The sequence below is a fragment of the Triplophysa dalaica genome, chromosome 20 (genome assembly GCF_015846415.1).
Source record: "Triplophysa dalaica isolate WHDGS20190420 chromosome 20, ASM1584641v1, whole genome shotgun sequence".
NCBI lineage: Eukaryota > Metazoa > Chordata > Actinopteri > Cypriniformes > Nemacheilidae > Triplophysa > Triplophysa dalaica.
Genome location: NC_079561.1, coordinates 1986202 through 2002690, shown reverse-complemented (window position 1 = coordinate 2002690; position 16489 = coordinate 1986202). Strand labels below are relative to the sequence as shown.

Sequence of the window (16489 nt, the reverse complement as noted above, 5' to 3'; positions counted from 1 at the left end):
CTGCAGGCAGGGCTAATAGCCGGACCGGAATGCCACTTGAAAGAACGTAGGACTGTAGACCTCCGAATCACCTCAGACATATCACCGGGTTCATCACACCCCCAAACGTCTTTTTTCCTCCATCTACTACCCACGGCTCACAATCACCCTCCTGAGTTCTTGTGTTTTTTCCAGTTGCACCTATGACAGGTGCATGACACCAGGAAGGGTCTTATTACTCTCTCTCTCACTCTCTCTCACTCATGCTTTCTTTTATAACCAGGGCTGGAAACATTCAGTATTTTTGGCTTTCTATCGCATCTTTTTCACCCACAGCATTGATGGTGAAGCCTGAATGATGGAGGGTAGATGGATTCGCCCTTGAAACATAATCCCCAGCCAACCAGGCAGGCAGTCGGGTGGGCCGTGCCGCCGGGTGTGAGAGTGAGAAGAGCTGAGCTTTCTTCATGATAACGTCGGCATCAAACGGACAGCTGACCCCTTTTCCACATGTTTCTCTGAATCCTCTGCCTGGACTCTATCTGATGGTGAACGGTAAGCTAAACGCCTCTGATTCAGACGGAGGGAAAGGAGGCAGTTACGTGTTTCCTATTGTGTCAAGTCAGTCATGCTAGTATGATGGGCGTGAAACCATACAAGAGCTTTCGCCACATGACTGATGTTTCATAGCTGACATACATTATGCATCACAATGACGACTGCGAGTTTGCCAAAACATAAATAAATGAGAGAAATTGAATCTGGGTGTCCTGAATGAATACCACGTACGAGTATCGAAAGTGGAAATTTAAGAAGTATGGTGGCCCCCGAGAGACACGCCGCCACTCAACCGTTCCACCATTCAACCTACACTATATGCAAGGTCAAGTGCTGCTGTGATTTCAAGTAAAAGTGAACAAGAAAAAAAAAAGAAAAGTAAGCTATACGACTTCTTTAACGTCCTGACTGATGAGAACTTCTCGACGCTTTAATCAGCCCGCGCAATCAAATCAGCAATCAGTGAAGAACACGCTGACCACAGGTTTACCCTGCGTCACGAGGACAAAGCCGCTGATTATACTGTCTGTTCTTCTTACTCCATCGAGGAACGCGAGGAACCGACTGGGATTAGAATATCCAAGGTAGTTCAGGAGTGAGGTGATAGCGCTCGTGTGAGGACTTGGATTTTAATGCAGCGTCATCTAGGGACCCCCGCTCTCTATTTTCTCCACCTCTTCTCCCTAAATCCATTATTTTTCTGGTCCCTGGGAAATGAGCAGGAGTAAGTCTTGTGCAGCAGAGAGTATACAGCTGAGACACCTCGGGATATATTTTGAATATTTTGCACACTGGTGCACCAAGTGTTAGGCCTAGAGGACATCTCTGTCACAATGGAGATGTAATAGAGGTCACCTTAAAGGTTCATTTAAAGGGATAGTTCATCCAAAAATGAATATTCTGTCATCCTTTACTCACCCTCAGGTTGTTGTAAATCTGTATACATTTTCTGCTAAACACGAAGGAAGATATTTGTAAGAATGTCAGTAACCAAATAGATTTCATCCCCCATTGACTCCCGTAGTATTTATTTTCCCTACTATGGCAATAAATGGAGGATGAGATCGGTTCGGTTAAAATCAATCTTCCAAATATCTTCCTTTGTGTTCATCAAAACAAATGAATTTTTACAGGTTCGGAACAAACTGAGGGTAAGTAAATGATGAAGGGATTTTCATTTTTGGGTGAAATTTTGCTTTATTGCAGTGTTGTCTAGGGACCCCCGCTCTCTCTTTTCTACACCTCTTCTCTTTCACTTTTCCCTAAATCTACTGTTTTCTGGTCCTTGGTGGAATGAGACAGCAGAGACACCTCGTGATATACTTTGAATATTTTATGTTAGGCCTTAGGACAAATGTATATTGCTCAAAATGTATTGCTCTGTCATAACTGAGATGTAATGAAGGTCACCTATATGGTTCATTTAGAGGGATAGTTCATCCAAAAAGAACAATTCTGTGTGACGGTATATGACGTCTGTAAAACGCAAAAGATGATATTTTGAGAAATGTCTCAGCGGTTTTGTGTCCAAAAAAGAAGTCAAAGGAGGCCGAAGTTGTTTGGTTACAGACGTTCTTCAAAATATCTTTTCTTTAAGGTCTGCAGATGAAATAAAGAAAGTCATACAGGTTTAGAACGACACAAGTAAATGTTGACAGAACTTTAATTTTGGGTTCAACTGTCCCTTTAAGTCTGATCTTTGCAATTAAGCCAAAATATGTGTTACAAGAAACCACGCCTGTAAAATCATAATATCTGTGTGTAGAGTTAAAAATGAGATGCTCTTTCTTTGTTCTCGCTCTGATCTTCTCTCTCTCTTTTCATAACTGCTCTTATCTGAGATCTGCTTCTGACGTGTGCCGTCTCTGTGTTTGAAGTACAGACGAGGTAAAGTCTGTAATTAATCCACTGAGGTAAAGATCAATCTCTCTCTCACACGCACGTACAGTAAGCACACACAACCATTTTTCCAGATACGCACTTAAAAATTTCAACCGCTGAGCTCAATAATTGTCCTCTATTATATCGCTCCATATAGTGTGAGTCAGACAGATCTGCGGGAGGGAAAGAGCTGTCGTCCGTCCCTGAGCTGATGCTCACAGCGAGACATTTCTGAGCTCTTTGAGATAAAGGACGTCTTGTTTACATTTATGCATTTATGCATTTGGCAGACGGTTTTATCCAAAGCGACTTACATTTCTTTATCCTATACATTTGTTTCTAAGTATGTGCAATCCTGAGACGTTGGCATTGTTCAACACCACACTCTTACAACTGAGCAACAGGAAAATATTTAACGTCATTTTTGCTTCAAGTCTGCAGGGCTGTACTGTAGATGTTTTCTTGCATGAATATGACACAAAAATCAAACATGCATTTACTGCTTCTGTCTCTTTAAGAAACAGCGTAAATGTGTCACTTACAATAACGTTGGCCTTCGCAAATGTCTCCGTCAAGCTTAATGTCACTAGTGCAGTATGTCTTTATACTAAACTATTTCTATACATCGAAAAGGGAAAAATCTATAATACGTCTCTTTTAATGTCACCCCGCTGGGCACCATGGGATCTCTTTCATACCTGATAATGCATGAGCGTGTTCAGTCTCTTCCAGTCATTTTCAATCTTAGTGGTGATGTCTTCATCCTGCAGGACCACCCGGGCCATGCGTCCCTGTCGCCACTCTGATCAAAACAAATCAAACATCTGCCATCAAGACGCATACAGAACCTCCCCCAGCTCAAACCAGATCGATCTGATCCAGTACTGTGAATATGTTATTTCAAATGGGTTCGAAATGCGTGTACGGCGGGATATAATTAAATGCTAAAGAGAGAGCTGATAGGAGATAGACAAGCTCGGAGTGAGAGTGATCATTGATTTTCTCCTCTGTTGAATGGGGATTATTAGTTTGTGTGGTTGCCAAATGCACAGATAAAGCCTGCGGAAACCAACCCGACACACACCCACACAGTTAGCTATTAGTTTATATACAACTTTAATATGAGCGTATCAGATTTATTTATTCGTTTTATATACTGCTTAATTGTAATTACTGTGCAATGTTTTTTGTAATTTAAGCTCTCATAATCATTAGCTACCTCTTTTAAATGGGATTTTTACAAACATCCCAAATGTACCTAAACTTAAATCTTTCACATAGAACACACTACTAGGGAAGAAATACCAAGTATAGACCGTTTCAAAGCAACAAAATTAACAAACATTACAGCGCATGCACACCTGTGTGGCCGGAAGTTAACTTCCGGTACACATCCGCAAAAAATAGAGTCTCTAAAGGTTATTTCTGATAACAAGCTAAATAAATTTATGTAAGTAAATTACTTTAGCTAGCATGTTAAAACTATGTCTAGCAAGTATTAACCAGTAAAATAACTTTATTTAAAGGTTATTGAATAAAATAAATATGCAATACAATTTCTGATAACAAGCAAAATAAATAACAAGTAAATTAAATTAGTTAGCATGTAAAAACTATGTCTAGCTATTGAAGGGTTATTTAATCTAATTAATCTGCAATAAAATTCAACTGTTTATTTCATACAATTATTATACAATAATATAACAATTTAAATATAATTGAATATACATAATTATAATATAAGCACACAAACACAGACCAGAAGTTAACTTTGGGCCAGGCGTGTGTCCATTGAAACCGAGCTATAGATAAGGATCTACACAAACACGCACAGACAAATCCTTATCAAAGGCCGTTCCAAAGCTACAGACATACTGTAGAACATCATCATGGTGGAGATTGCTCTGGTCAAGGTGCTGGAGGGCTGATTTGCACGGTTGATGGGGGGCTTTTGTGCAGCAACAGCTCTGTGTGTATATATGTGTGTTGGTGTGTGAGAGATAGACGACTGTGTGGCAGAATGGAAACGCAGAATCTGTCTGCCAATCTTAACTTGCTAGCTAACACACATAGGCTACACACCTGCTCTCACATTATCAAGCAGAGTTTTTTTTTTTAAATTAAAAACAAATACAAATATTTTTTTATTAAATAAGGAGTGATGCTGTAAGTGGTTGCTAAGGTGTTGCTATGCGGTTGCATGGGTGTTCTGTGTGCATTTAATGTATTAATATGCCCCAAGTCAAAACTCCACATCTCCAATATCCTAGATATGGCTTGTGACCCTTGTTAAACATAAGACTTTCATCATCTTTCCAAGCAACCTCGGAACCTTGAAAAGGATTAGCACATCTCTCCTCAACAAACCGCGGGATTTGAGGTCTCATTCATGACCAAAGCACATACCGTGTTTCTGAATGTATGACTCACCCAAGTCCATGTCCACAGCTTTGGGTCTCTGTGAGTATGGCATGTTCTTATACACAGCGTCCAGGATTTTCTCTTTGACTTGTGTGATGGTGTCACAGTTCAGGACCTTGACTGGGATTTCTGGGCTGTTCTCATTCTCCGGGTTGACGCAGTTTAAGATCTGCAGTAGAGAGCAAGAGAACAGGTGAGGAGGATGAGGACGGCGAAGCCCTTAGAGACGTTCGGCTGTGGCCGGTAAGCCTGAGGTGGGGAGCAGGACTCTGGAAAAGGCCATTTCCTGGCTCGAGAAATCTAATTTCACACCCTCTACGGGACCCCAATCTCAGACTTAGCGGGGTATTAGACTCTAATGAACACCAGCCAGACTGTCTGGTTTCAAACACACACACATACTGTACACACCCTGATGCAATAATACCGGCGGTAGTTAAGAGATCCTATGTTTGTAAGCAAGATCATATGAGAGTGTAATGCTTACCAGCGTCTTGTAGTCGATCTGTTGTCGGATAAGTTTGTCTTCGCTGAGGGAGTATCGGGCCTCTCCTGTGATGGCGTCGATCGGGCCTTTTTCCATCTGTTGTTTTATAGCACAATACAGCATGAAGAGAGGCTCACCCGCACACTCCTGAAGAGAGAGAGAGAGCAACATCTGTCAATCAAACTTTTTTCAACGATTGTTTGGGGGAAAACTGCAGAAGATGTTTAAAGATGTTTTTAGTTTCATTTCAAAAGGTAAAAAAATAAAAACAAAATAAAAACAAATCACATTTCAAACCCTAACACATCTGCATTTAAATCTGTCGACAGATATTGAAAGTGCCACAAGGGGGCACTAACACTCCCGTTTATTGACCACACAATGACAAATTCAAATATTATCATACAGTACTAATCACGCTGGATAATGTGTACAAAATAAGTAGTAGCACATTTACAATATCCTAAATAGACCAAAGTGATGTTTAAAGGAAAGTTACGTTACCTTTAGGAACCTATGAAGCAGGAAAGCAAACCAGTTGGTGAGCATCTTCTCAGCTACAGACTCTGTCCTAAAAATACACAAGCACACAATGTCCTTCTGTTAGAAGGTGAAATAATAACCATGATATCAAGGTGATAACAGGTGAAGATCTGAGCTGTTAACCAGAAGACCTTTATTGAACACTTGAGCACACTTAGGAATTTGTTTATATAAGTGTACAGTTCCGTTTTGACAAAATTGTGTCCTAAATGAGCTTTGATTATTTGCTGTTCTCTTACTTTATTGAGTACTGTACACATTTCATAATGTTTGGAGCTAAATTACATATTTAGATTACTGGTGTTAATGAGTTAAAGGTGCAATGTGTAGGATGAGGATCTATTGATGGAACTGCAATATAGTATACATAACTATGTGTTCAGAGGTGTAAATAGACCTTACATAATAAAGCATTACGTTTTTATTACCGCAAAATGAGCTATTTCTATCTAAGAGCACCGCAGGTCCCCTTGCCTGGAATTCGCCGTGTTGTTTCAACAGATTTCCTAAACATACAAACTGCTCCATAGAGCGCGTTTCGTAAATACATTATCTCCTTCGGCAAAGAAGCCAAAACGTGACATTTTAGTTCTGTGTCAGCAGCCGTAGTGCTTTAAGAGGGAGCCATTGGTTGCAATTTGCAAACTCACCACCAGATGCCGCTACATTTCATATACTGGACATTTAATGCAATGCATTACAAAAAACATGCTATTTTAAAAAATGACCTTCCCCACACTCCTTTAGACATTTTTATGTGGGATGACCTCCTTTTTCAAAGAGAGAAAGAAATAGAGCGAGAGAGACAGCGAGAGAGAAACTGAGACATGGCAGACGGAGAGCGTCTTTGTTTCCTTCCTGTCAGTCATTCATTCATTCTTCAGCCTTACTGTCCATTTATAATTTCTTTGTTGTGACCACACCGTCTCATTCCTTTATATCTTTGCTTTGAGGCGTATGTGAGACAGATACAGACACAGCGCCTCGATGACAAACACGGCACTCAGACAGTGCTCTCTGGGGTTGTGGCCAATAATTTGAGGAGAGAGAAAGGATAAAGCATGAGCTGAGGGTTTGAGGGTTGAAGACAGAGCAGGTGAAAAGCTCGAGAGAGAGAGAGAGAGAGAGAGAGAGAGAGAGAGAGAGAGAGAGAGAGAGAGAGAGAGATAAGGAGGGCAAAGGAAGAGAGAAGGAGGGAACAAACAGCACCCTGACGGGAGCAGTTCACAAGCATGAAAAATACATGAAAGGGTTATTCCCTGTTCTGACGGCAAAGCCTGTCAGTAGAATACCAATAGTTCTCTTCCCCGTCTGGATCATTCTATTACTCGCCGTCTTTTCGGTTTGATAATGTGATTTTAAACAAATCATGTGCTTTAAGTGTCCTTGATGTGTTTAATAAATATAAAGGTGAAATGCATGGGTTAAGTCATCGACAAAATAAAAAAACACTTAAGTATATGACCGCTCATGCTTTTCTCTTCCTGTGTCTCTCTCTAAGCATGTAAATCTCTCACAACACACAAGCACATATTGGCATTACAGGGCACTGTAATATCAGCATTTGTTACCTAGCCTGACAAACATCATCCGCAACGTCCACACGCGCACACACTTTCACACACTCCACTGGGCCACTATGGGCCAGCGAGGTAGCACACCAGCAATTTACTAAACAGCAGAGAGAGAAAATGACTCTTTTAATGCATGTGGAAATAACTATGATTACACCGCTGAGACAGCGCGCAAACACTAAGTGTGGGAGAGTGTGTGTGTGTAAGTGTGTATGTCTGCGTGTGTGTATATGTGAGTTTGGGTTCAACGTAACAGCGATGGTGGATTGTCCAGACACGATTAGCTCTGTCCACAGAGGTCAGGTCTGGATGATGATAAACTATCATCCCGGCATGTCCATGTGACTGAAGTGACTAGCACTAGACAGATGTACTCAAATGCTCTTTGGACAACATTCTCAAAGATAGAAAACTTCAGACGTACTTCAGATTGAATCTGGTTTCTGGCTGGTTGGCTTTTTAATGAGCTTGACTATCCATTGACAAATACATCAATGGGGCGTCTACAGCTGCAAAGAAAATAATTCAGAGACCGTTTTAAAGTTTTTCTGAGTTTACTCTTTTAGGGCTGTCAAATGATTCATCACGATTAATCGCATCCAGATGAAAAGTTTGCGTTTACATAATATATGTTTGTGTTCTGTGCATATTTATTTTGTATTAAAAAGCACAAAAACATACAGATATATGTATATATATTTAGAAAATGTTAAGATGTATTTATTTAAATTTACGAAAAATGGAAATTATGTATAAGCATTTATACATTTTGATATTTGATAATTTTATTAAATATGTACATGTATGTGTTTAAATTTACAAAATTGATATGCACATTGCACAAACATATCTTATGTAAACACAAACTTTTATTCTGGATGTGATTAATCGCGATTAATCGTTTGACAGCCGTAATTTATAGGTATGTGTTTAAGTAAAATGATCTTTTTTGTTTTAATCGTTGAACTACTAAAAATATTTCTCACAAATTTCAAATAAAAATATAGTTTTGATTGGCATCTATTTGCAGTAAATTATGTACTGAAGTAACTTGTGAAAATAACAGAAAATATCCTCTGTATTTTTTCAGACCTCAATACTGAAAAGAAAACAAGTTCATATTCATTTTTAAGCAATACACCAGTAATATTTGTGCATGTGTTTTGGCAAAGTTCAAACATTGTTTTTTTATGTCTGCTAAAAAAAAACAAAGCGTCTGCTAAATGACTAAATGTTAATGTAAATGTAAATGTTATATGATAATCTGGATCTTTATCGCAATTTTCATGTGTCTTGTCATGCTGTCAGTCTTTCTCAGTGCTGTTCACTCCTGAGGTTTGATTTGGTTGAAATTCAAAACACTGGACTGAAACGTCCACGATACATAAAAAATGCTGATTTAATGAAAATGTGGAATTATACAGTATGTGTCAATGGGACTACCAACTATTGCTGACTAGCCGTCTAGTTCAAATAAAAAAGATTTCATTTTGGTCAGGTTTTAATGATGATTAACATACGTTTTTAAAATCTTTTCCCATTGAAATAAACAGAAGCTGAACTTGCACGACAACTAAACAGGAATCAAAACGGCAGAAAAATAGACTGACATGCATTAAATTTGAGTTATTAGCGCTCTTAGGCGTCAGAAGTTTGTATATTCAGGAGCTAAAGAGCCCATTAACATAAAGACGATGTTATTTGCATTGCGTTGCATTTGTTGCTTTGAGTCTGAGGTATTCACTCGGCCGGGTTAATGCATTAGCAGACTGTAAATGCTAATTTTATTGAAAGAATAAACATGCCTCTCAAATAACGAGTCCGTCAAATTATGCCCATTTAATGATGCCGCATTTCAGTGCATAAATCAGTCCGGCTCTCGCATGGAGATAAAGAGACGGATGAAATGAGAGAAAAGTTATCGTCTAATACAAGAAATGATGCAAGACGGAGTGAAATGAGGGAAAGTCTTATCTTCATGATAAGTGTGTCAGTTTTTGTGATCGTTCTCAAGGACAGTGTGTGTTCGAAAGAATGTGTTTTATTCAGTAGCAAGTGCGTCTGTCTGTACAAAACATCTTAATGTTTATACATTCTCTTTTAAGCCTGTCATCTTTCCTTTGTGTACCTGGTTTCTTTGGGGTCTGTGAGCTGTGGGACCATAGCAGTGAGATGAACATGTGTGTATTTGTGCATCAAAACACAAATTGTGATATGGCACAAATTCACTGTGTGTATTATAGTCTCTCTCTCTCTCTCTCTCTCTCTCTCTCTCACACAAACACCACATGTGAGTGACAGCGTGTTTGATGTTGGTTGCATCAGGCCTTGGAGGACTGTTTCCTGTCTGTATCCTTTAGCACTTAATCAAAGATCAATCACTTACGCTGACAGATTCATAGAATCTCAACTCACACACACACTAAACTATCACATACTGCTATATTTACGGTATATACGGGAGAGCAAGAAAAGACATTTTTACTTAAACTGTCCTTTAAGCAAGGGGAAATGAGATTAAAGTAAAACTAATAAGCAGGGAGAACTTGAACCACCGGAGGAATATGTGAGCAAAGTGCAGTAGCCTGTTAACTGTCAACCGTTCCGTATGCGGGACACCTAATTTGCGTCAATATTCCATTCCATTCCATTTTCTACCGCTTATCCGAACTACCTCGGGTCACGGGGAGCCTGTGCCTATCTCAGGAGTCATCAGGCATCAAGGCAGGATACACCCTGGATGGAGTGCCAACCCATCGCAGGTGCGTCAATATTGTGCATGTAATTTCTAATCGAATCATGACAAACTATATATCATTGGAAAGGTCTAAGACTTTAGAATACAGATTTCTTTGGTGTTTTTTAAATAATTTATGTAGGGAGAGTAATTGATTCCTTTTTATAAAGAGTGTGCTTAGATTTTGTGTTATCCTTTTGCAACCTTTTTAATGTATTTTTTAATCACAGAAAAACAAACTTTTTTTATTTATTTTTTACAATAAACCTAACAACATACCTTTAACATTTTTTTTGTGTGTGTGATTTTTTTTACCGCCATTTTAGTTCTAACATGCTTTTTCATGTGTAGGCTTAAAAAGGGCTACGACAATTAACAGGTGAATAAAAATATATACAACAAAAATGATACAAACATTTTAGGGATGCATAAAAATACTTATGCAACTGTCAATCAAAGGCAAGTGTACATATGATGGACCCGTCCACGTCTTACCCGCCAACACATCACACATGGTTCCTCAACCAAGCTCAGCGTGTCTTTTAAACTACGGTTTTACTGGTGGAAATTGAGTTCTAACAAAGAAAATGAAAGGAAATTGCATTTTCAAATGCACACGAGAATTGATAAGTAGGCATGCTCTAGGTGTACCAGCAAATTCGATATTCCAGGGGACCACCAAGTCAATACCAGGCTTGGAAATGTATTTCAAACCCACAGAAGTCAATCTCCAAAATCACCTCATTGAAGATTTGATGCTTTAAAGACCTTACTGAATCACTATTTTCTTTCACCGGGAAGGACACACACACACACACAAAGACGCCGCCTGCTCATCTCCCAGCGAGAGAATGTATGAATAGGAAGTTAATAGTAGCTATTTGAGCATCTAAATGAGGTTTTTCAAACTCTACAACTTCATCACATAAAGGCTTTTGTGTTACACTGCTTCAGTCATCTCCAAAAAACTTTCCTCTATTCTTCAGCCACGTTTGATTTCTTTTCTGCTTTAATTTAGTTTTATTAATGAACATGAGGGTTTTATTAGCGTGTTTATGAGCTGTGCGTGTGCGCTCGTGTGTCTTGGGGGGGTAAAGGAATGCTTCATTGAAGGGGTGACACGCAACACAACGTTCCACTAATAGTCCTTTCCAAGCGACTCTGGGCGCCTGCAAATCTCATTAAGGGAAAACATGTACACACTCTCGCCGACACACAAACAGAAGCGTTAGAGAGCCCGGGGCCATGGAGCCGTTCCATTTACAGCCACCATTTTCTACAGAGATAAAATAAGAGGGAGACACAAATGGTACAGAGAGAGAACCTCAACATGAAGGCTGTTGTGAAAACTGTAACGAAATGAAAATAGAGGTGTGAGATATGGAATGAGATTGGTTTCTGATAATAGAAACAACAACATCCATAATTTGAGTTTACCATCAAAATCTCTTTCAAAAATGGGAAAAAACACATGATGACTTTCATGCAATGTACAACAGTTTTCAATCATTGTGGCTTTCCACTGTGATGAATCAAGTCTGCTGAAAACATTCAGATTCCCTGCTGATTCAAAGATAGACGGAGGCCCAAAACAAGCCATCGTCTTGCAAGATTCTCCATCTCCTCCGTAATCAAACAAAGATAAAATAGACATGCAAAAAATTAACGCCAATTGTGCTTTAGGCGATTTGAAATGAGAAGCCAGTCTGATGACCACAGAGACCAGACAGGCCCTTGTTATTTTTCACAGTCGGTTATCTTTAAATGCAAGTGGGTCACTTTATGAAATAAATTAGTCTCGCTGTTGATATTGTCTGATTCCTAAAGATGTCTCATTTGCAAGCGACTGCCCTACAGGCGTCTTTGACATTCATTATTTTCCTCAACACGCATCAATGTTCTTTGTCCTAACATCAAGAAAATGGAGAAGGACCATAAAAGTAGCTCAACTTTCAGCTCCAACTTTGTGGCGGCTTTCAATGTTTTTGGGATTTCAAAGCTTTCGTCTTTCTGACACATAAAGTAGCCTGAAGGGCAGTGCTTGGTTCTTATTTATACTTTTCAGTGAAACTGGGATTCTATTAAACTGCTTGCCGTGATGTTTCATCAGCACCTTACAGGAAGTGACATCACATGCTACCCAATAACCAAAGCTGTTGATAAAGGACCAGCGGGAAAATCACGAGCGGCACAAGTCCTTCATGTATACCAGGGAATCTTTAAGGTCACTTAAAAGGGCGTTTTATTTCCACACGAATCAATCGAAAGCAAAATGCTTGAGACGGACAGAAAGAAAAGAAGAAAGAGGAAGAATAATGCATTTGGTTAAAGTAACAGAAGAGCAGAACAGTGAGACGGAGGCCAATCGATGTGGAAGAACGAAGCATTATTTTCTCTGACAATATCGGCAGGAACCTGAGCCGAGACGGAAAGCAGCGGACAGGGAAAGTAAAACAGAGGAAACGGTAAATAAATAAAAGCGAGAAACCGATTCGTGAGACATTTCTAATTCAGTCTTCTCGTTCGCCAGATGCTTTCTAGAACACGCCGTGCAAAAGAAGCACATCGAATCGATAATCTCAAACATTCCCATAGACAAAATAAGGGAAAAGTATCATCAACGACTCCATCCCCACGGCCCCGGTCTGCCAATGCTGGAGGATTAGTGTTTTGTGTTCCTAATGACAGCAGATAATGAGAGAGACGCGGCATCTGTCGCTTTAAATAACGGCATAATCCACATTGCCCTGCATCTATTTACTGCGACTATTAATGAGCCCAGTCACATCGCAACTCACTGAACAGAGAGACGGGGAAACTAGTGTTTGTTTAGCACGCCCGCTTTGAATATTCCAAGTGTGATGTACAGCTGATATGATGCTGCATTCGGCACCTAAAGCTAAAATACGCTCCGTCAAGAGTTGCAAGGGCTGTAATGAAAGCAGCCATGGACTGGGATGTACGCTCACCCCCGGGCGACTCTTTGTTTAATCATTATTACACTAAATCGTCTAGTTGACATGCTGGTATTGAAAGTCTTTGAAAACCTCAACAAATTTAAAGAGGGGAATAAGAACGAGCGAGATGGAGAGAGAAAGAGGGAAGGAAGGAAAACATGTGGATTTGAGCCGCTTGTAAATGTTTTATGAGAAGCCGGCACATCAACGATAAATGACGCTGACAATGGGGCCGTATTCAGACACTTGAAACACAGAAGAGACAGGATGGATCTATAAAGCGTGAATAGAACGTTATTAGACAGACTATAATCTAAGATAAGATAACAGAGAAGAACACATTTAGCTCAATTAGTCACTTACTTTATCCATATGATATTATGATATATGATATAGCCCTCACAGCATGGATATTAGTTCGATAGTTGAAGCAAAACATATAATGTTAGTGAATAAACAAAACAAAAAAAAACCCCCAAAAGAACAGTTGTGGGGCAAAAATATTCAAACAGCCGTGATGATACCTGCATATCTATTGTGATATATACATAAACAGTAATATATATGGGAGTAACCTTGACTCACAAAGACGCTTTAGCCAAGTAATGGTTCTTCGACTGGCAACCCAAAACAATACTGGCTGGACGTACTTTTAACTTGCTAGCTTATGTCATTTACTTTTAAATTATTATTATTAATAAAAAAAATATATACATATTATTTATTATTAATTCAATTATTTATTTTGCTTGTTTTCTGAGATAATCTGCACGGTCTCTGCTCTTTGCCTATGTGCCGGATGTTTAGATTGGGCCACAGTGCAGTAAAGTTGGTTTATGTTGTTGCTTTGAAACCGTCTGTGCATAGACTTATTCTTTGTATGTATTCAATAATATGTGCCAGCCCAACATTTGTCCTTTTTACTGTCACTTCTGTCTACTTCTCTGCTTGGGAAAACTGTAATGTTAAACAAAAGTGCAATAGAAATAAATTGAGTTAAAAAAATAGAATTAACCTCCATTAGTGTGGAAATTACAGTCAAGTAGGAAAAGAGAGAAACTAAACACTCTCTAACCTTCTGAGCAGTAGTTTGGGATGGTTCTTGCTCTCCAGGTTTTTCTCGATGAGGTCGGACAGCAGATGTTTGAGCACATCCGTCGCATACTCCAGCCGACCCTGTAGAGCCGTCATGATGAGCGACGCCACGTTGCCACGGTCACGCATGGAGAAGGAGCGTTGCATTTCCAGCGTCCGGATGAACGTCAACAAAAACACCTTGTTGTTCATCAGCTGGGCAAATACTTTCAGAGCTTTTTCCACACTAAGCTGCCCATTACCAGAGACCTGGAACACAACATAGTCACCTACGTTTATCTACAAACCAACTTTGCTGAGAAAATACCTAGAAAATACAATAAATCATACATAATTTACACTGTAGGCACACATGCTTCATGGCAAGATGTAAATAACACAATGTCTTCACCAACCACAACTACAACTGGACATTTTGTCGATCGTGGGTTTCCATTTTTGTGACATTGTGCGGGTAGCCTCGCCGACGAATCTCATTGATACAACATTGGTGTTGTGTCATGCCTAGTTACGACACAGCGTTTTGTTAATAAAATAAGGCAGATGACAGCCCACCTCCAGTTCTCTGAGCACAGGATGGTCTTCGATCCCAGGGAATAACACTCTCATGGCATACGTGCGGTAATCCAGATATGGGATACCAGCTCGGTCCAGATCACTGGTTAACTCATTAATATCCGTCTGCAGCTCCGCAAAAGCTGGAAATGGAGTTGAGAGAGAAATAGAAGATTATGTAATTAATTTAATAAATTGAATCATTTATATTTCAATGTCAATATAATACAATAAAAAAATTAAATAGATACATCTTTGGAAACCTTTGAATAATATCAAAATCTATTAAAATATTGTTTATTATCATGACATTAAAGTAGAATCCTGTCAATGTTTACTGCTATACCGTAAAAACATCATCAATTCATTACTGTAATATGAAAAAACTGCAACATATTATTGAAAGATTTTTTTCATACTATAATTATTTATAGTAATTATTACGGTCGAATTTATGCAGATCAAAAATAATATAATTATATTTATTAGTACAATTACGTACAAAATATTTATACAAATGTTAGAAATTAATTAAAATGAATACAATTTTATTACTCATATATTCTACTACATAATGAATTCATAAAAAATGAGAATCAACATCGAATAAAAAGTAGATTTTGGTATGTTAACTGTCATTAAACTAAAAGCTTAATGGTACTTGCCTCCATTTTCAATCAATCATTTTGAGGTTTATGTGAAAGTTTTGTGAGATTTATAAGTTTTGAGTTTTTGGTTTAAAAAAATTCAATGCTCTTCTAATCAAGACCTCTGAAGGCTTGACTTCGTCCATTTTCAGGTTTTGATAAAGTTCCTGAAGGCTGACAGAGAGAAAACCAAAATAACATCTTTGCCTCTCTCTATTGACGGCTTTCTCTCTCTTTCACACACAGACACACACAGCGAGTAAATTGAAGGCTGCTGGAGTGCGTGTCCCCTGTCGGTGGAGACTATAGGTGGGATGCCTTTAATTGGGTCCATTCTAACAGAGCCCGCGGCACTGCTCTACCCTGAGGGAGTTCTCTCTCTCTCTCTCACTCTCACCTCACGTTTTCTTCCCTCTCCTTTCTATCTTCCCTTCTGAAACGCTCTTTTTGTTCATCATCTCTCTTGCTGTCCAAAAGCACCCTCTTCTCACATCTTAAATCCCCAGTCTGTCTCAGGTGTTCATTGAGAGCAGAACCCCCCCATCTGACAGAGGGAATCTGCCCCTTTTATGCCCCCGCTTTTTAAACTTCTCACGGCTCTAGTGCCAGTCAACGCAAACCTCACCTGCTCAGCCCTGCTAACTCAGAATCACTGATTTTTTCCGCAATAACATACTCAAGCATTCAGCGACGTCAGGGTGTGGTGCATCATCAACGGCTCACAATCTGATTGTTTCAACATGTCCATTTGTCCGTGTCATTCTCACCTTCCTTGCACTCCAGCGCCACCCTCGACTCCAGGTTGTCCATTTGCATCTGCAGTCTCTTAAGCGTTAAGTCGTTCTCTCTAGACTTGCGCTTGTAGGCGATAAGCACGAGGATGACAATGATGAGAAGAAGGCCGCCGCCCGCAGCGATGCTGACGATAGCAGGAAGGGTCAGTAGACTGTCGGAGAGAATGTTTACTGAGCCGGGTGACACGTGCAGCCCTCCGACTTGCACCTGAGAAATAAAAAAAGAAAACATGATACAAACAAAACAAATGATGTAAATCA

General features: G+C 39.4%; 1 protein-coding gene across 1 annotated transcript in view; it reads right to left on the bottom strand.

The window, feature by feature from the left end:
- The window catches only part of plxna2 (plexin A2), a 167905-nt gene that overhangs the window by 13815 nt on the left and 137601 nt on the right, over positions 1-16489 (bottom strand). Inside the window, exons 20-26 of the mRNA XM_056732916.1 lie at positions 16202-16436; positions 14788-14930; positions 14213-14481; positions 5831-5897; positions 5327-5473; positions 4849-5008; positions 3117-3220 (exon numbers count right to left, since the gene is read on the bottom strand). Coding sequence (XP_056588894.1) covers positions 3117-3220; positions 4849-5008; positions 5327-5473; positions 5831-5897; positions 14213-14481; positions 14788-14930; positions 16202-16436 — 1125 coding nt within the window. The remainder of the gene's footprint in view (positions 1-3116; positions 3221-4848; positions 5009-5326; positions 5474-5830; positions 5898-14212; positions 14482-14787; positions 14931-16201; positions 16437-16489) is intronic.